Consider the following 20,382-nt stretch of genomic DNA (forward strand, 5'->3'; position numbering starts at 1 on the left):
ACAGTACAAATTTGTAGTTTAAAGTAGGGCTTATCATTAGCTCAGAGCAAGAAAAACCTAAGTAGAGTAAAGACAGTTAAAATGATTACTGAGATTGTCAATTAACTATGTTGTCTAATCACTCCAGTTTCCACCTCCCTCTGGCGGGAGGTGGAAATTAAAAAATCTTCTTGGGGGAAAAAAAATGTCCACTTGCCCAGAAAGGAAGTTTCAACGTTTTACCTTACTGTAAACTCTTAGAAGAGGAACTAAAACTGCCATTTAAATGTGCTATTCAATGTGCTGTTAATGAGCTTTGGCGTGACTATGCTGTGAATCCTCCAGTCCAAAAGCAAAGGCCTCCTCCTTGATCTGATTAACTTTTAACACGTGTACATATCAACCACCCTTTAAAAAAATTCCCTTACAATTTACACCTGGAAAAAGATGATGAAATGTAACAGTGCAATAAATATTCATTGCTTCAACTACCAGAGGTATAGTTTCAACAGAAGACGATGACGTCTGTCGTCTCAGGTAATCTTCAAAAAAAATCCAAGGAGACTCTCCGTAAGTGCCCCCCCCAACGAAAGCAGCTACCGAAGCACTGATTGCCTTAAGATGCTGACTCGGCCGACGAGATGACGTTCACGACTGCGGGGATTTCCGTGGTGGTGACACACGCCACTTCCGGCCGGCGGTGAGAGTCAGTGACGTGGCAGGCGAGGCCGAGCACGGTCTTTCGGGCCGGGACACCCGAAGCTATCAGGTAACCTTCCAGGCAGTCCCGTGGGGAGAAGAAAGCGGACCGACAGCAGCGGCGGCTGCTAGCCCGGAGCCGGAAGTGCCACGTGTCCCGATTGCGCTTGCGCGGCCGGCTGCTGCCAGACACTTCCGGCCAAGGCCTCCCTCCTTCTCTCTCCGCTTGGGTGCTGCTTCCAGCCCGGCGTTCTGTCCCCACCTTTCCGACTCCCAAGTCTTAGATCCCAGGCCAGGCCGTGGCCGCCGGCGGGCTGGGAAGAATGCCGCGCCATGCCTAAGGCTGGATGCGCTGCCCTCTTTCCCCGCCTTCATTCCTGAGTCTTACCCGCTTCCCTGGCTTCCAGCAGTCGTCTTTCAGTTCTTCGTTTGGCGCTGTCGCCGACCCGACCAGCCCCTTCCAACTCCGATAACCAGCGTTGTCATGTCCCAGCCGGGGGTACCGGCCTCCGGCGGCGCTCCAACCGGCCTCCAGACCCAGAACGGGGCTGCCTCGGCCTTGGGGTCTCCTTACACCAACGGTAAGTAAGTACCGCCTGGGGACGGGGGGCAGGGCGCAGCGAGGGCCCGAGCTCCAGCTGATACTTGGTTGCTGCCACCGTCCGAGGCGACAGGAGGAGAGGGTGGACTCCGCGCCGGGGTAAGTAACGGGTGGTTGGGGGGCTGCTGGGCACCGAGACCGCGGCGAATATGCGCCCGCAACCCCGGGCTCGTTTTAATGTTTCATAGTTATTTATTCATTTGCTCAGCAAACTGTTAATGAGCATTTGGCGGTATTCAGTCCTGGGTATGCATGGCTGAAAAATATAGATTCGGTCCATACTTCAGAACCCGCATACAAGGCTCATAGTGTCTATGTGCTTTCCCACTCCGTGCCACCTCACTCCTGTCTTCTAGAGAGCAAAGTTTGGGGTCTGATTCGTTTCAGTCCACAGGGGGGTTCGCACTCAGTCTGAATTTGCGGAGATGAAGGAATGATTGTGCTTTTGGGAGACCCCTTGGGGCCTGCTCATTTCTCTCAGAACCTTCCCAGAATTGTACTTATGCCACCTGTTCAGTTTTTCAGCTTTAGAACCGAGTAGAGGGGAGAATCACCTGTTTGATTTCCAGAGGTCTTTTCATCACTTGATAAATGATTGGACAGAACTCTGAACCCCTGATGAGAGTGTATGGCACTATAATTTGTCATTTGGTGCGAGAGTGTCTTAAAATTTTATGATCCTCTTCTACGATTCTTTAAGTTGTTCTGCATTGTGATTTGCTGAGTTTGTAATTGATGAAATGGAGAAAGATATTTCCTGCCAACAGCTTATCAAGTAACCAATTTACTTATAACTGGTTAATTGAAACAAAACTAGTAGAACAATATTAATATACTTAAATTGCACATTGGAATCTAAGATTTCTGTGAAGCTGGTGAAAACAACCAATAAATAAAATAGTTCGTTTACATTGTTTTTAGAGATGACTACTGTTTTCTTTACAAAAAAGCTCTTAAAGATTTTTTAAAATGTGAGTAGGCAGGTATGTAGGCAGAAGCAAGAATAAGTGTGAGTAAACACTGAAGTGGTGTTAAGTTGAATCAATTGTTTTCTCAAATTTGTGGTGATGTTATGTAAACTATGTCTTATTCCAGGCTATTTTTAGTAACATTTACACTGAAGATGAACTAATTTTAAGATACTTTATGGTCAAAAAACATAAAATGCCGTAGGGCAATGGCTTCCTCTTATAATCTGTAAATCGTCATTTTACATGAACTTTAAATGGTAAATCCTACAGATATGCTTGTAAGCTTATATTTAAGTGTATTTTTTATAATTTTGAAATGTTAAAGGAATTCAGCTGCTGTGATGTGCTGTATTGGTTATGTTGTCACTATTTTGATTTGATTCAGCCTAACAGACATTTGTTGCACACTTTTTAAGTTATGTCCTTGAGAATTTAAAAGACACTGAGTAAACAGTGATGTACACAGGTTGCCCAGAGCTAATTGTGGATTCAGATTGGGAAGGAAATTATAGGACTGCAAATACACCCTTTTTAAGATAAAATTTTTAGTCTTTTTATAGGCTCCATTTGTAAAGTTTTTTTATAGCAGTATTCTCAGTGAAATGGCTAATGTCCTATATTGGGTTCCTTTATTATTCATCCCACTAATAGAGAGTAGGGATGTGGTGGAGAATTGTAGGGGAGGATATTTCTCTAGAAGGATAAAACAAAAGTTAAATGCTAGAGTCTAGTTGGCTAACTCTTCCAAGGCAAAGGTATCCTATTGCTGCTTAAATATCCTAATGGATACTGCTAAGCTTTAATTTTAATATAGCTTAAATTATGTAATACCATTCAGTGGGCTCTTCAGCTATTTTTTAGATTATAATCAAAGACTGAATAGTCACCTTTTTCATTTTTCTGTAACTTACGTTGTCAGAATTCCTCACACACCAAGACATTTCTTTCTGTGGTAGATTGTTACATTGCATTGCAATCTAAAGGTCGTCTAGACAGGTTTTTTTTAAGTCTTTGTGTAGACTTGTGTACACAATTTCTTTGCTAAAATTGATAGTGAAAGTGGGAAACTACTTAAATGAGCAGATTTCATCTGATTGCCATGTAATAAGGCTAAAGGCAAGTCATGACTCCCACTTCTTTTTTTTTTTTGTATCATTAATCTACAATTACATGAGCAACATTATGTTTACTAGACTCCCCCCATCATCAAGTCCTCCCCTCATATCCCATTACAGTCACTGTCCATCAGCGTAGTAAGATGCTATAGATTCACTACGTCTTCTCTGTGTTGTACAGCCCTCCCCATGCCCCCCCACTACATTATGTCTGCTAGTAGTAATGCCCCTTTTTTTTCCCCTTGTCCCTCCCTTCCCACCCATCCTCCCCAGTACCTTTCCCTTTGGTAACTTAGTCCATTCTTGCGTTCTGTGAGTCTGCTGCTGTTTTGTTCCTTCAGTTTTTTTCTTTGTTCTTATACTCCACAGATGAATGAAATCATTTGATACTTGTCTTTTTCTGCCTGGCTTATTTCACTGAGCGTTAATACCCTCTAGCTTCATCCATGTTGTTGCAAACGGTAGGATTTGTTTTCTTCTTATGGCTGAATAATACTCCATTGTTGCTAGAATATAGACGTGCACTTGAATTTAGTTTTTATTTTTAAATTCTTTTTGGAGCTTATGTTATAGTGAGGTAGACAGACTACAAATAAATAATGTAGTGTCATGAAAACACTAAAAAGAAAAATAAGGCAGGGTCAGAGGAGAAGAGAATAAGAGGTGCTATTTTAGATCCAGCGTTCAGGCAATGCCTTTTTTAAAAAAAATAATTATTTTAAATTAAGGTGTCGTTGATATACAATCTTATGAAGGTTTCACATGAGCAACTTTGTGATTTCAACATTCACCCATATTGTCAAGTCCCCCCCCACCCCATTGTAGTCACTGTCCATCAGTGTAGTAAGATGCCTTAGAGTCAGTACTTGTATTCTCTGTGCTATACTGCCTTCCCCATGACCTGCCTATATTGTGATTGTGAATTATAGTATCCCTTAATCCCCTTCTCCCTCTCTCCCCATTCACCCTCCCCAACCCCTTCTCTTTGGTAACTACTAGTCCCTTCTTGGAGTCTGTGAGTCTGCTGCTGTTTTGTTCCTTCAGTTTTGCTTTGTTGTTATACTCCACAAATGAGGGAAATTATTTGGTAGTTGTCTTTCTCTTCCTGGCTTATTTCACTGAGCATAATACCCTCTAGATCCATCCATGTTGTTGCAAATGGTAGGATTTGTTTTCTTTTTATGGCTGAATAATATTCCACTGTGTATGTGTACCACATCTTTACCCATTCATCTACTGATGGACACTTAGGTTGCTTACATATCTTGGCTATTGTAAATAGTGCTGTGATAAACATAGGGGTCATATGTCTTTTTGAATCTGTGATCCTGTTTTCTTAGGGTAAATTCCTAGGAGTGGAATTACTGGATCAAATGGTATTTCTATTTTTAGTTTTTTGAGGAACCTCTGTATTACTTTCCACAATGATTGAACTAATTTACATTCCTACCAACAGTGTAGAAGAGTTCCCCTTTTTCCATATCCTCACCAGCATTTGTTGTTTCTTGTCTTTTAGATGTTGTCCATCCTAATTGGTGTGAGGTGATGACTCATTGTGGTTTTAATTCGCATTTCCCTGATTATTAGTGATGTGGCACATCGTTTTTTGGTGTGCCACATCTTTTCACGTGCTGGAAAGCTATCTGAATTTCTTCTTTGGAGAAGTGTCTGTTCAAATCCTCTGTCCATTTTTTAATTGGGTTATTTGTTTTTGGGGTGTTGAGAGGCAATGCCTTTTTGAGGAGATTATTATCCAAGAGAGAGACCTGAATAAAGAGGGGAAGTGAGATTTGGGGAAAGAGTGTTCTTGGCAGAGTAAAAAGTGAAGAACCTATGGTGGGAGCATATTTAAGGTTGTTGATGTAATATTAAGGTGGGTTTGACTATTTAGAGAGGAAGAGTAGGAAATTCTTTGTATAATTCACTAGTGAACGAGGCCTTTGGCCATTATATATACTAATTTTGATGTCAGTTGACATAGTAATCTCACCGCAGGCATTTACCAAACTCAAAAGACAAGGGTTCCATTTATATATATACATATTTAAAAGCAGCTTTCAGTTTTTACTGGAAATTATTCATTAAGCCATTTTATATTGTATGGTGAACTGTTGTAAGGTAGACTTGTGAGGGTTTACATTTGTTTGGAACCACAGATCTGCTCCAAGTTGGCCTAAGTACAATATGTATAACCACATCTCCACGGTTAGAGATATCAGATGAAAAGACTGCTGCTTGCCTATACAGATGATTAAATGTTATTGACTAATAGTATAATCAACTTAGGACTGAAGGGCCTAATGAGAAAAGAATGATGCTTGATTAAAATAAGGAAGATAGATCTATAACAGCTTTAAAGTGTAGTTCAGTGGTTTTTCGTGTATTCAGAGTTTTGCAACCATCACTGTGATGAGTTTTAGAGTGTTTTTATCATCCCGTAAAGAAACTCTATATCCAATAGCAGTTACTCCCCACCCCCTCCTTCTCCCAGCTGCTGCAACCACACATTTACCTCTGCATTTTTGGATTTTTCTATTTTGGACATTTCAGATAAATGAATCATACAATGTATAGCCTTTTGTGACTAGTGTCTTTCACTTAGCGTAATGTTTTCAAGGTTCATCTGTGTTGTAGCATGTTACCAGTACTTCATTCCTATTTATGACCAAATAATATAGTATAGATAAACCTGTTTTGTTATCTGTTCATCAGCTGATGGGCATTTGGGTAGTTTACACTTTCTTGGCTATTACAAATAATGGTGTTATGAACATTCATGGTCAAGTTTTTATGCAGACTAGGAGTGGAGTTGCTGGATTATATGATAACTATGTTTTACATTTTGAGGAATTCCAAAAATGGTTTCCAGTGTAGGTTGTACCATTTTATATTTCTACTAGCAATGTAGGAGGGTTCCAGTTTTTCCACATCTTTGTCAACAGTTGTTATTTTCCAACTTTTTTGCTTTAGTTGTCCTAGTTGGTGTGAGTGATATTTGACTTGTATTTCTTTAATGACTAATAATGTTGAGTGTTTTTGCATGTGCTTACTGGCCATTTGTATATCTCTTTGGAAACATATCTGAATGTCTACTTAAATCCTTTGCTCATTTTTTAATTGTTTTTTTAATCGTTGAGTTGTAAGAGTACCATGTGTTTTGCTGTATATCTTTTAAAGTATTTCTTTATTTGTTTGCAAGACTAATTTTTCCTCCTCTTATTGAAAGGTCCTGTCCAAAGTGCACTGATATCTTCACAAGTGTCAGTGAGCCAAGAATATAATTCTCAACTTCCAGGATCCTACCCTCATCTAATGCCAGCAAGGACTTTGAATCCAGTCTCTGGACAGTCTAACTATGGTGGTTCTCAAACTGTTTCTCCATTAAGTAATTATCAGGGACCTGGGCAGACTCTTTATAGACCACCTGTGGCTTCTAATCCAGTGACACCTTCACTCCATAGTGGTCCTGTTCCCCGAATGCCACTAACCACTTCTCAGAACCCAACTGCTACACCAATGCCTTCTGGTAGCTTTCTTCCTGGAGCCAACGTACCACCACCTTTGAATTGGCAACATAACTATCCATCCACAGGATCACAGACAAACCATCGTCCACATGCGTCATCCCAACCAGCTGTGTCTGGGAATACAAATTTGACATCAAGTCATCAATATGTATCTTCTGGAGATCCTTCGCTTCAAAACAACCTCATAAAACCAGGTAGAGTTCTTAGAGGGGGATTTAAATGTAAAAACGGGAAGCTTTCGCATATTTGGATGTTTGAATTAATATTTCAAGCCTTAAAACCACATTAAGGACCATTCTTTTTTAAAAATTATCATTAATCTTTAAATAAATTATACTTCTCTAACTTTTGAATTAACTTAAAATAATGGATTGTTCCTGCTTGGCTTTTTTCCTCTGAAGGTATCCTTTGTATTTCTGTGAGTCACCCATGATATTTCAGGGATTCCCATATGCCTTCAGAGCCACTTCTTTAAGGACCGACCATTGCTCTTAGTAACTGGTTTCCATCTTGTATTCTAGGGAAACTTAATCCCTCTGTTCTCTCTCTTTGGTCTTGATCTGAGGCTTGGTTATCTTTTTGTTATAGCTTAGACAGTTTTTGGCCCCAGAAACTGAAGGATCCAGTAGGGACAGGTCAAAACAGGCAATACTTCTGGAGTGAGGAGTATTATTGCGCATAACTGCTGTCAGAAAGCAGTGCACAGAGATTCATATCAATGTTTTCTTCTAAGAGTTTTATAGTTTTAGCTCCTACATTTAGGTATTTGATCAATTTTGAGTTAGTTTTGTGTAAGCTGTTAGGTTAAGGTTCAGCTTCATTCTTGTGCATGTGGATATACAGTTGTTCCAGGACTTATTTTATGGAAAGACTTAGTTCTTCCATTGAATGATATTGGCACCCTTGTTAAAAATAAATTCTTCATAAATGTACGGGTTTATTTCTAGAATCTGAATTGTATTCCATTAATCTATATGTCTTTTTATATATCAGTACTTCACATCTTGATTACTGTAGCTCTGTAGTAAGTTTTGAATTTGGGAAGTGTGACTTCTCCAACTTTGTTTTTCATTTTCAAAATTATTTTGGATCCCTTGAGTTTCCGTAAGAATTTTAGGATCAGCTTGTCAATGTTTGCAAAAGAAACAGCTGGGAATTTAATCAGGATTGTGTCAAATCTGCACATCAGTTTGGGAAGAAAACTATATATTCTTGGACTAGTTAATCATTTTCTTTTTTAACTTCAGTGTTTGGTCATACCTGGTTCAAATAGAGATTCATTTAACCATTTCACTACTCCTTTCTTGCTATTAAATTTAGTGTCTCATACACTTATCAACATTAATAGTGTTACTTTGAAAAGCATTTAAAAGTCTGTTTTGAGATCTGTAGGTTGAGTCTGCTCAGCAGACATCATCAAGGAAATTTACTAGTAAAAACTTCCAAGTGAAATAGTAGTATCAATAGTTACCTTTTATACTCGCGGTGTTTCTGCATCCATATACTACATATACTTCGTCAGGCTTATAGTATGTTAAATGCTGAAACTATTTTTCTTAGTTTCCGACCAGCTGTTGGCCCTGGTAAATGCATTTTGCATTTTGACCTTGTAAAGGTTAAAGCTACTTCTAGAAAGTTAGTTTCTTTGTAGAAGTCTTCTGACCCATAATTGTTAGAACCAAAATCCTCTGGTTACTTTTTAATTGTTGTTCATTTGATATCATGAGTGAGCAACAGTCACTTGAAATTAATGAATATTCACTTCATTATTAATACATTACATTTATTGAATATTATTTTCTGGCACTTTACCAAACTTTTATATGTGTTATTTAATCTTTATAACCATCTCTTTTGCAGGTAAGAAAAGTAAGACTTGAATAATTTGCCCAATGACATAAGAAAATAGTTTGGGAAAATATTCTGTTTAAGAGTAGGTATAGCTTCTCTTTAAAAGGCAAATGACCAACAATCTGAAATTATTTTGGCTGTAACAGAAGCCCTCATAGAGCACTTGACTGCAGCACAAATGGGGTAAGAGAGACATAAGCAAGTGCCAAAACTTGTAAAGGTTCCTATGTAAAACAAAGGGAAAGAAAGATACATAAACTAATAAAGTGAACCTAAAATAAAAGTATGACTACCCTTCTTTTTTCTTATGAGACCTCTAAAAAAATTCTTCATTATTTTTATCTCTGTTTTTTCAACCCATCATTGATAATAGGTGACTGACTGATCTCATAAACTGTATCTAGATTATACTTTCTAGTCCACGTATGAAAATTCTTTTTTTTCCTAATATGCCATCTTTTAACATCCTCATATTAGCTTTCGGGATCTCAGAAGACAGGTTCTAAAACTCTAGCTGTTAATGTTATAAGTAGGAATTATTCAGCTTGAAAAAATGATGTTTATTTTATAAAATGTAGCCTATTCTAGATTCAAAAATGTTCATAAATCTGTGAAAAATCTCTGTAAGCTCACTTGTATTCTGTTAAACATTAGGTTGGCATATCTCTGCTGCTGTGTCTCTGTGACCAGGTGTATCATACATTCTGGTTCATGCTGAGTCAGTAGTGTACCCTGCCCTTTGGTTCCTTTGACTTGTCTGTATTGCCATAGATACATGTGGGTGCTTCTTCGATAAGGGAGTTCCATGGCAGTGATCTTTGTCTTCCCTTTTGTCAACAGGGCACTGATTAGTCTTGTCGGGAGCTGTTAGGTTCAGTAATATCATTTTTCATCTTGTCGGGAGCTGTTAGGTTCAGTAATATCATTTTTCAATTTGGCCTTTTGGGGAATTGAACAGTAATGAAGCATTGAAAATTTTCGTATCTGAGTATCTTTATTCCTTTGGTTTTACAAAATACAGTTTTACAAGATAGTTAGAATATAAGTAAAATTAATTACTTATTTCACTTACAGAATTGGCATAAAAAAGTCTTATTAAATTAAATATAAAAAGTTAAATCACTTATTTTATCAGTAATATTCTATCTGCTTTGTAGACTTTGTTCCCCCTCTTTGGCAAATGAGAAGTTAATGCAATATTGTTGACTTGAATGAAAGGATGATTGTGGGTTTTGGAACTTTTGATATCACATAGAAGAATTTCCCCAAAAGTAACTAATAATGCTTTCACACTAGTCAGAACTTAATGTCTTAGTAGAAAATTGGTGAAGGTGAAGCAGTGAGATACTGGTAGAAATGAGGACAAATAACCATGTCATTCTAGTTTAGTTTGATGGGTGTTTTTAAACCTTTTGGATAGCTATGTTTTATAGGGTATATACATAAACTTTGGATTGTTTTCTAATTTTTAAGCTTAGGGAGTGTTCTCAATATGGTATTTAAAAACCATCATTGAAAGTAAATGTCTTAATTATTATTAGGTGAACATTTTGTACAAATTTATAATCTTATTTTTAACAGATTATACCAATAAAAATGAAGCAAAATGAAGTAAATGTAGAGTAACCACAATACTTTGTAATTTTAGAAAAGCTAACTGTAAACCTAGTTGATGTTAATTGAATGGATTATGTTGGTAAGCCATTAGTAAAATTTTATTCTTGTTAATTTCTACTAGAATATTGTATCTACCCTGTAAGTGATTTGATGCTGATTCTGTATTTATACTGCTTTAATAATTGAGAGCTAAGCATGATAGGAGAGACTTAGAAATGTGTAAAGTATGCATATCTGGTAATTTGGTGATTATAATTAAGATATAAATTTGGAAGTTACTCAGTTTTGATAAAAGGCTGTCGTGGCCTTTGTTTTAAGTTCTTAAGCGATATGTGAAAAACCAATGTTTCCATAGGTTCTGCACCCCCCTTAGTGAATCCACCTCTGCCTACCACTTTTCAACTGGGAGCTCCTGTTGGGCCCCCTCCCAGTGGAGGACCACCTCCAGTAAGGGCCCTCTCTCCTCAGAAATCACCTAGAGCTATGCCCCAGCCCTCATTTAATTCAGCTATCAACCAAGGTAAGCACCGCAAAAACCAAGTCAGGTCCTAAAGTTTTGACTTGAGGCAGAAGGGTGGATATTACTTGAATTCTCTGCATCTAAATCATATTTTTTCCAAGAAGATCTAGTTGTTTTGGTTAGGGATGGCCTTCAGGAATTTGAGTTTAAAAAAGTTTCTCAGAATTCCACTGTCCTATGGTGAGCTGTAGACTAGCATTTGGGAACCGCTGCGGTTAACTTTTTGTTGCTCTGCACATTTTTTGAATCATGGCTATAAAGTTAGGTTCCTTTCAGGAGAGGGAGGCGAAAGGGAAATTCCTGCTTTTCTGGACATAGTGTTTGAGCTGTACTTTTACTATATTGGCACTTTTCTATGGAAGCAGTATTTTGATTTCCACTATTATTAATATTAACAAATATTTATAAACCTAACTGAAAAGGCAAAAATATGAGCATTTTAAGTTTTATATAAATGATAAAAAGTTTTTCAACACTGTCTTTGGATGTAACTTTAAAATATATTTTCTAATTAAATGAAATATTTTATAAAGTAAGAAATTTGATTTTAGCAGTAATACAACCATTACAGCAAGATGTGGAAAGAGGAAAACAGAAGAGGGGAAAAACGTTGCCTGTATCTTACTACTGACTACAATCAGTATTATCGTGTTTATATTTTCTCCCAGCATTTCCTCTTTTTTTTTAGTATTATAGATAGGGAAAAAATTGACCCATGAGTAGTTTCAAAATAATGATGTTAACAATGAGTAACAAAGTGATAAAACAACGCCCTACTGGCTGCCACATTGTAACTTTGAAAATCAAGCTACAATAAATAATTAAGTTTTTAACCAAATACAAATATGCCCATTGTTTTTGTTTGTTTTAACAGTTCTAGTAAAGTTATCAAGTCATGATAGTCTTGAGAATTGTAAAGAAGTTACTATCTTTATTAAAATCATTAAGCTCATCTGTTTGGTGTTAAAATTACTATTAAAGTTAGTACTTTTGTACTTAAGTGCTAGAGGTTGAGGCTCTTCACTGATTTTAGTTTCCTCTCTACCTGAATTAAAGCTCACAACTTATTTGAGGTACCTAGAAATAAATGTTTATTCCTCATAAGCAGATGTGCTTAGCATTTATCTTTAACTCATTTAATTGGGGAAAAACAAGTTAAGATTTTATTTTATTTTAATGGTAGTTCTTTAGACTAAAGCAATTGTTCTAATTTATATCACCTTCAGATTCTGGATTCCAGAATTAATTCTGAAATTAATTAAATTTGATTTTTTTTTCAAAGTGTATTGCACCTTAGAGGTTTATAATGCTGCCCTCACAACTGCTGAAATCTTCAGATAGTATATAATTTTATATACTCCAGAAAGAATCATCCTTTTTAGAAGTTTATTAAAATTATTTGATACTTTCATATATTTTGTCCATTTAAAAACTTGCATTGTTTGAAATTTTTATTTCAACATTTGGCATTTTTCCTGGCCTGTGATTTAAATTGTCATTTGGAAAGTACCTTAAATTTTAAACATTAGCTCTAAATTTGCAGAAATTGTAATAATTGTTCTAATTTAAGTATTGTTAATAAACTTCCTTCTTAGGTATTGCATCAAATACCAATAATGGATCTATGGTGGTTCACAATAGTTACGATGAAATTGAAGGCGGTGGCTTCTTGGGTGAGATGCTATGAAAGTTTTTTTTAAATATATATTCATTGTAGGAAACAATGAATAAAACTTCTTAATCATGTCACACAGTGATACCTGCTGTTAGCATTTTTGAGCTCCATGCATTTAGGTTTTCATTAGGTTTTTTCATGGGCCTTATTATTATTATATTATGATTATGGAGTATTTTTATTAGATCTATTTAAATTTATTTAACCAGTTGAACATTTAGTATGTTTTCATTTAAGTTGTTTTGAATTAGAATTTTAGTCTGAATACGAAGTTGTAGTACCTTATATGAAGGTAAATTAACTATACCAGACTTATTTTTATATGTTCATGGCTATGGTTCTACATTAACTAGATTTCAGTTGTTGATATTACTTTGTTACTAGTGTTTGTTTGTATTATTTTATAAAATTGATAAATGAAAATATCAATACCCAAAGGATTTGGGAATTATAATTCCTATAATTTAATGGATCAGTGTATTGATTTTAAGTGTTCTGGAGTATAAAATAGAACTTAAAAGTTACATTGTTTCTAGCAACACCACAGCTTACTAATAAGAATCCCATCATGAGCCGAAGTGTTGGATGTTCATATCCCTCCTTACCACCTGGTTATCAGAACACACCACCACCTAATACAACCGGAATGCCACCCTCTTCCTTGAATTACTCAAGTGGGCCACAGTCCTTTACTCAGGTATACTTCTTGTTTGTTTATTTTTTTTAGCCATTTTCCATCTTTTGGTTTAAACTGTATACACATAAAAAGTTTTAGGAAGGTATAAAGAACATTTTTAGCCAATTAGAATAATAATGGATCTTTCCATAAGGCCTTTGTTCTATTACATATCTTTAGAACCAGAAAAATTGACCAGGAACAGTGAAATAAGTCAGGCAGAGAAAGACAAATACCAAATGATTTCCCTCATTTGTGGAGTATAACAACAAAGCAAAACTGAAGGAACAAAACAGCAGCAGATTCACAGACTCTGAGAAGGAACTAGTGGTTACCAAAGGGGAGGGGTGGGAGAAGGCAGGTGGGGAGGGAGGAAGAAGAGGATTGTGGGGTATCATGATTGGTGCATATGGTGTGTGTGGGGTCACAGGAAAGATAGTGTAGCTCAGAGAAGGCAAATAGGGACTCTGGCATCTTACTACCTTGATGGACAGTGACTGCAATGGGGTATGGGGCGGACTTGATAATAAGGGTGAATGTAATAATCACATTGTTTTTCTTGTGAAACCTTCATAAGAGAGTATGTCAATGATATCTTAATAAAAAAAAATTGACCAGGAAATCTATAGATTACAGTTTTGTTATTTAGGGAGAAATTGAGTAACAAGTCCTTATACACTTCTGTTTTCAACTTGGAAGACATTATAAAGGCTACTTACTTTTAAAGTATATATTTTTAGACTCCTTTAGGTGCTAATCATTTAACTGCAAGCATGAGTGGATTAAGTCTACATCCAGAGGGGCTAAGAGTTCTCAATCTTCTTCAAGAAAGAAACATGCTTCCACCAACACCTTTGCAGCCTCCAGTTCCAAATTTGCATGAAGATATCCAGAAACTCAACTGTAACCCAGAGTAAGGCTTCAAGTAATGTTTTATTATTAAGTATGACATTTTACTTGTTCTGGAAGTTTTCCAAAATTTTTTGGAGCTCCGTATATTATGAATAAGCTATGCAAATATATTAATTTATTAAAGTAATTGTGCATGCAGAAAACAGAACACTGTTAGTTGCTTGCTTAACTAATAATCTGACATGTTTTAAGTCAAAATATAAGGTTGTAATACCTGAGTTGATTGCTGCCCTTATCAGCAATAATGGGACTATGATATTCATTATCATTATGGTGACTACATTTCTTCAGAGTCCAAAGAACAGGGATTTTATTCTATATAATCCTTTATTTGCTCTCATTTAAAATTATTTTTTGTAACAATCATAATTATAATATTCTTTTCTCCCATAAGATTGACTTAATAAGTTTAAATGCATGTGGTGAAGACTTTCTGATAAATTGAATTTTATTATTTTTAAATCTTTTAAGCAAAACTGAACTTTGTTCATAAACTTAACACTGCATTTGCACATTTGGGTCATCACATTATAATTCCAGTGTAATCTAGATTTATATAAAGAAAAATAAGTCACTTGATAGTCTGCACTGTCTTATACTCAAGCTGATAAGAGACCTTTTTAGTTATATAATATGGGTTTAACTGTCTGCCTTTTCTGAACAGGGCTTAATTATTTAAATGGGATGAAATTTTAGAGGACCTATTTTCACTTGTAATCTGATCCAGTGTTAAAATGTGTACCTTTCAAACCTTTTATATTTTTTTAATCCAAAAATAATCATAGCAACAACTGATACATGATTTTTACTTCAATACAGATTATTTCGATGCACCCTGACTAGCATTCCTCAGACTCAGGCCTTACTGAATAAAGCCAAACTTCCTTTGGGACTGCTGCTCCATCCATTCAAAGACCTAGTGGTATGTTTCACTAGTAAAGTAAATGCCTTAAGGAAATTATCTTGGTGGTGAGGAATTTTATACAACAGTGCAAGAATCATGTATAGAATTTGAGCTATCTAGGAATTTGACCTTTGACAGATTTATTTGTAATTCAACCAAAATTTTTGTTACCAGATACTTTCAACATGAGGTAAAATAAGCATATTGAAAAGTCTAAGAGGTACTGAATAGAGGTACTAAAAGAAAATCAATAAATGAATCATACTATTTTAAAAAGTTGTAAATTACTTACTCATTAAAATGCTTTATCCAGTCTCCCAGTTCTGCCATTCTTAGAGTAAAATTTGTTGCTTTAAGAAGCTGTTCCAAAAAAAGAAGAAAAAGCCCTTCCACTTCTGTCCTAAGGCTCTGGGACCTTGACACAGGACCACACACACTTGAGAGGATTAGTGCATAAGAGAAGTGACTTTCCCAAAGCCAACCTCCTTTTGGTGATAGGATTGTAATGCCTTTATTTTGAATTTTGATACTCAAACTTTAGAATTTTTAGTATGTAGGATTAACTTTAAATAGAAAATAATTGAAAAATTTAATTGAATATTTAAATATAATTTAACCTTATTTACTTTGTGACAGTTCTTTTAAGGAGAACTAAGTGAGTCTATTAGCATACCATGAAGAAACTTCCTAATAATTTCATTGGTCATTTATTTTATAATGTTGATTCTTCCTTTGCCACCCATCTCAAAAATATATTGAGTATTTATTATGTTGGTTTTACAATATAAATGTTTAATGAGAAAATAAATACTTTTCCTGGAGAAAAACAATAGGGTTTAAAATCAGTACATTTTTGCAATATAATTTTTTGTGTGTGGCAATTTGGACATGTCTTTTTACCCTAGCTTTTTTCCTCCAAAATTATAATGTCCCAACAATTATTTAGAAGGTATGGATTAATGCTTGACATTCAGACATGATGATCATTGCCTTTAAGAAATTAGTTTTGTTTTTTCAGCAATTGCCTGTGGTTACCTCCAGCACTATTGTGAGATGCCGTTCATGCAGGACATATATCAACCCTTTTGTCAGCTTTCTTGATCAAAGGAGATGGAAGTGTAACTTATGTTACCGACTCAATGATGGTATGTTGTTTATTTAGGAAATATTTAAAAATTTCTACTTGAATTGTAGGGAAATCAGATAATACAAATGCAAAGTTTGAAAAAAAAACTCTTATTTATCTGTTATCCTTCCATTCAGAGATAAAACTTCTGTCACCTTTTTCCTAAGTATTATATATATGTAAATAATTATATACTTTTTAAGCAAAAAAATGTGATAATATTATTTTGATACCTTTTTTTTACATTTATTATATTGGGCATATAATAAATGGCATATTTTGTGGTATTATTTAAGCCTGCAATTTAAGAAATATTTTTATTTAGAAATTGTCCCATGCCTTTTCTCTAGGGTGAACGAAAATAAGTCCACAGAATAGCTGCCATTAGCTTCATTCACTGCTGTTTGAAGGGAGGTGGGCAGTGCTAGAAGGTTAGTTGAATGTAGTTTTCTCAGTAATTTAGGAAGAGGAGATCTCTTTCAGTAACTGTCTCATAGTTCATATTCAAGGAATATCATCTAAACAATAGCACTCTATTAGGATTAGAGAAGAAAAAGGGTATGCTGATACCCCATTAAAAATTAGGTCTCTGTTTGGAAGGAAATTTCATTAAGCATTGGGAAATAGAGGAATTTAAGAGATTTTTAACAAGTATTTTTATTGTTTCTTAAGAGTAAAGGAAAATGAGGATAGAGTAAACATTCTTTTTACTCTATAATGTTTCAGGAAAAAAAATATATTGTTTAATAATTCCTTTAAAGTCTTATGTGTATGTGCTTCAGTATATGAACTGAAATTGTAGTAAAGGATGAAATCACTTTCATATACAGCCCAGACTATTTCATGCTATAGTTTACCCTTTAGCATACATAGGAATTTGAATTTCTGAACAGTTACTGGGAAGACAGATGCAACGATAATTAATTTAGAAAATACTTTTTGAGCACTAGTGTAATATAAGTGGTAGGCAACTGATGTTCCATAGAGACTTCATTAATTAATGAAAGTCACCAAATCCTTAGGCTTTAACTTTTGAAGTTTTTTTCCATAGCTTTCTAGGGGCAGCCAGAATCTGTACATTTCATATGTCAAATGTTACTATCTTTGGTACCATTGTGGTATTTAAGATAAGTTTAGTCTTGCATTTAAAAAAATAATTGGCTTTGAGTGAGTTTTTATCATTGTTTCAAACTGTTTTAGGAAAGCAGTTGTAGCAAGAAATAAGACAAAAAGGGTATTAGAAGATAGGAAAAGAAAAATCACAGTGATTGTAGTTGTAAAAGCAAGACACAGTGTTGAGTAGACCTCAAAGTGTGTTTACTCTTAATATGTAGTTTATATTGAATTACTTATAAATCCATTTATATTGAATTACTTATAAATTAAGAAAATGGCCAAATATAAGGTATCTTAAACTTAATCCTTTCAGTTTTATCATTATATGTTGTTAATTTACATAGTTCCTGAAGAATTCATGTACAATCCCTTGACCAGAGTCTATGGCGAACCTCACAGAAGACCTGAAGTTCAAAATGCTACTATCGAATTTATGGCTCCTTCAGAATACATGGTAAGCTTTCCTTTTTTTAATACAGCATATTTATTTCAGAATACTAGGTTTTAAATAAAATAACATCTTTAACAAAATTTTGTGTTTTTAAATTTATAAAAGTTATACTATTCATTATAAAAGTAGTTGTATATAAGGGTAAGTTTGAAAAGTAAAAGTGTATGTAAAGATCCACTTATGTTTCTTGTACATCCATCCAGAAATTTGCAGTGCCATATTGGGATTATGTTTACTTTTAAGTCACTTCCAATCTTTCCTATTATAAGTAATGCTCTGATGAATATCCTCCTGCAAGTACTTTCATACATTAGTGTGTCTGAGGACTTGCATTTAAAAAATAATAATTATACTTAATGTTTAATTAGCACTTTTCATTTTAGAAAGCACTTCCATATTTTTGATGATCACGAACAACCCCCTGAATTAAGCTGGGGAAAAGCAGTTAATCCTATTTTACAGATGTGAAAACAGATTTAAAGTTGAGTGAGTTGCCAAATAATCCTTTAGTAAATTGTGGAGCCTGCATAAAAATCCAGGACTTTTGATTTGGTTATTCTTTACCCATGCTATAATTGCACCTAAGGAAGAGGAATGTGAAGATAAGACTTAACACCAATTTTAAATATTTTATTTTAGCACATTTTTGTGGGATAATCTCTCTCCAGGTAGTTGGGGCCATTCTAGTATAGGAATTATGAGGGTCCAATCTCTTTTCACCACAGAAAAGTTTCAGTGTAGAACACATTTTTGTGATACTCAAAATGGTTGGTAATAACTTTCTGCAATATAGCTGTCTCTTTTTTGGATTAATACCAAAAAATCAGAAGCATTTGTTCTTTTGAATTGGCCTTCCTTGGTTCCTTTTATCTCCCAGGTTTTTAAAAAATGGCTTCCTTTAAATCTGAAAACTTGCCTATAGCAAGACGTTTTGCTCCTTCCTGATTTTTCTCTGGGGCAACAGATTCTATGAATTCAGCAAGTGATACATGTGCAGAAAAAAAAAGTACACTATATGCTCAGTTCTGACTATGGTTATTCGATGCTTTTTATTCAATTGAAAACAGATGTTTGAATTTGGAACTTTAAAATATAGTTGTTCATTTTTTATGGAACTTGACTGAAATGTGTTGTTAAGCAACTAACTCAGGCTAATTTGATTTATTACTTTCAGAACTGTAATTTTCCAAAATAGTGAAATATAATGCACATATGGAAAAGTCTGTAAAATGTAAACATATAGGTTACCAAATAATTATAAACACCTGTGTTAGGTTAGTACCAGCCAGGTCAAGAAATTGAACATGGCCAATACTCTCAGAAGCCCTCTGATCACATTTCCTCCCTTCCCTGTCCTAGAGGAAACACTCTTCTGATTTATTGCAATCACATCCTCATTTATGTTTTCTTAAGTATGCATCTGAAAACAATATAGTACAGTTTTGCCTGTTTTTAAACTTCTTTCTACATTTTCTTAATCCATTATTATTTATTGTATCTCCACTTAATCCATAAGTAATGTTTATATTATTGTTTTGCTGTATGTAACATGACAAATAATAAGTTTAAATTTAATCACATTTAATGTATTTAATAAGATCCTTTTTTTTTCTTCAGTTACGACCACCTCAACCTCCAGTGTACCTCTTTGTATTTGATGTGTCTCACAATGCAGTTGAAACTGGATACTTGAGCTCAGTTTGCCAGAGTTTGTTAGACAATCTGGATTTGTAAGTACCTCAGTTCAGCTTAAATTTGAAACTAACAGTGTATGCAAAATAAGTAGTTTCAAAATATGAAAAAAAAAAAAAAGCTATGTAATTATGTTCTAAAAGTCCACTTAAATCAATGTGAACTTCAGGCCTATTTTCTCTGAGACACATTAATTTATTTTAACTTTTTATTTTGGAAGAATCTCAAGCATGTAGTAAATAGGAAGAATGTAATGAATTTCTGTGTACCCATCCCTCAATTTCCACATTTTTACCATTTGGATGTTGTTGCTTCATCTGATCCTGCCCAACCCCCCACAGACTTTTTCCCCCTTGAGCATTTTAGTGCCAGTATCAGTCAGTGTATCATCTCACCTGTAAATACTTGAAATTATTTTTAACCCTAACTGAAATATGAATATAACACCCAACAAAGTTAGCAACAATTCCATAATTAGACCTAATAGCCAGTTTAATTTTTGTTCCAGGTTGTCTCAGAAGTGCCTTTTTATTGTAAGTTTGTTGGAATAAGAAACTAAATATGCCCACACATTGAATTTGGTTGTCATATTGCTCAAGTCTCTTAAAATAACTGCATTTTAAATGGGTACTTAGATACTTAGTGTAACTCATAAAAATTAGTGTGACCTTTCAGTGTAAGGAAGTATATTGCTCCTGTGTGGTATGGAAGAATGTGGAAGATGAAATCAGAAATGGACTAATTCCCTCACTTTGCTGAAAAGGACATCTTGTTTTTGTTAGCATTTTTATTTTAATGTTGTAGGTTGTGTATGGGGATTGTCTGTCAATGAGACAGTCCTCTGATTCTCCCATCATAAACTACAAGTTTGTCTTTCCCCATTTGAAATTGTACGTCCACATACTTAAGTCTTTAAAATAGATCCTTTTACTTCTTTTCTTAAATGAACG

General features: G+C 34.9%; 1 protein-coding gene across 2 annotated transcripts in view; it reads left to right on the forward strand.

Moving 5' to 3' along the window:
* The first annotated feature begins 689 nt into the window (after positions 1-689).
* Positions 690-20,382, forward strand: part of SEC24A (SEC24 homolog A, COPII coat complex component) — a 53,481-nt gene continuing 33,788 nt past the window's right edge. Inside the window, exons 1-10 of one of the 2 annotated variants that reach the window (XM_036898207.2) lie at positions 690-1,259; positions 6,592-7,086; positions 10,716-10,880; positions 12,476-12,553; positions 13,092-13,252; positions 13,972-14,144; positions 14,963-15,065; positions 16,066-16,192; positions 17,634-17,743; positions 19,358-19,470. In XM_036898207.2, coding sequence (XP_036754102.2) covers positions 1,163-1,259; positions 6,592-7,086; positions 10,716-10,880; positions 12,476-12,553; positions 13,092-13,252; positions 13,972-14,144; positions 14,963-15,065; positions 16,066-16,192; positions 17,634-17,743; positions 19,358-19,470 — 1,622 coding nt within the window. In that variant the 5' untranslated portion in view covers positions 690-1,162. The remainder of the gene's footprint in view (positions 1,260-6,591; positions 7,087-10,715; positions 10,881-12,475; positions 12,554-13,091; positions 13,253-13,971; positions 14,145-14,962; positions 15,066-16,065; positions 16,193-17,633; positions 17,744-19,357; positions 19,471-20,382) is intronic. The other variant, XM_036898192.2, reaches the window with a different exon arrangement.

The sequence above is a fragment of the Manis pentadactyla genome, chromosome 13 (assembly GCF_030020395.1).
Source record: "Manis pentadactyla isolate mManPen7 chromosome 13, mManPen7.hap1, whole genome shotgun sequence".
In the NCBI taxonomy this organism is placed as follows: domain Eukaryota; kingdom Metazoa; phylum Chordata; class Mammalia; order Pholidota; family Manidae; genus Manis; species Manis pentadactyla.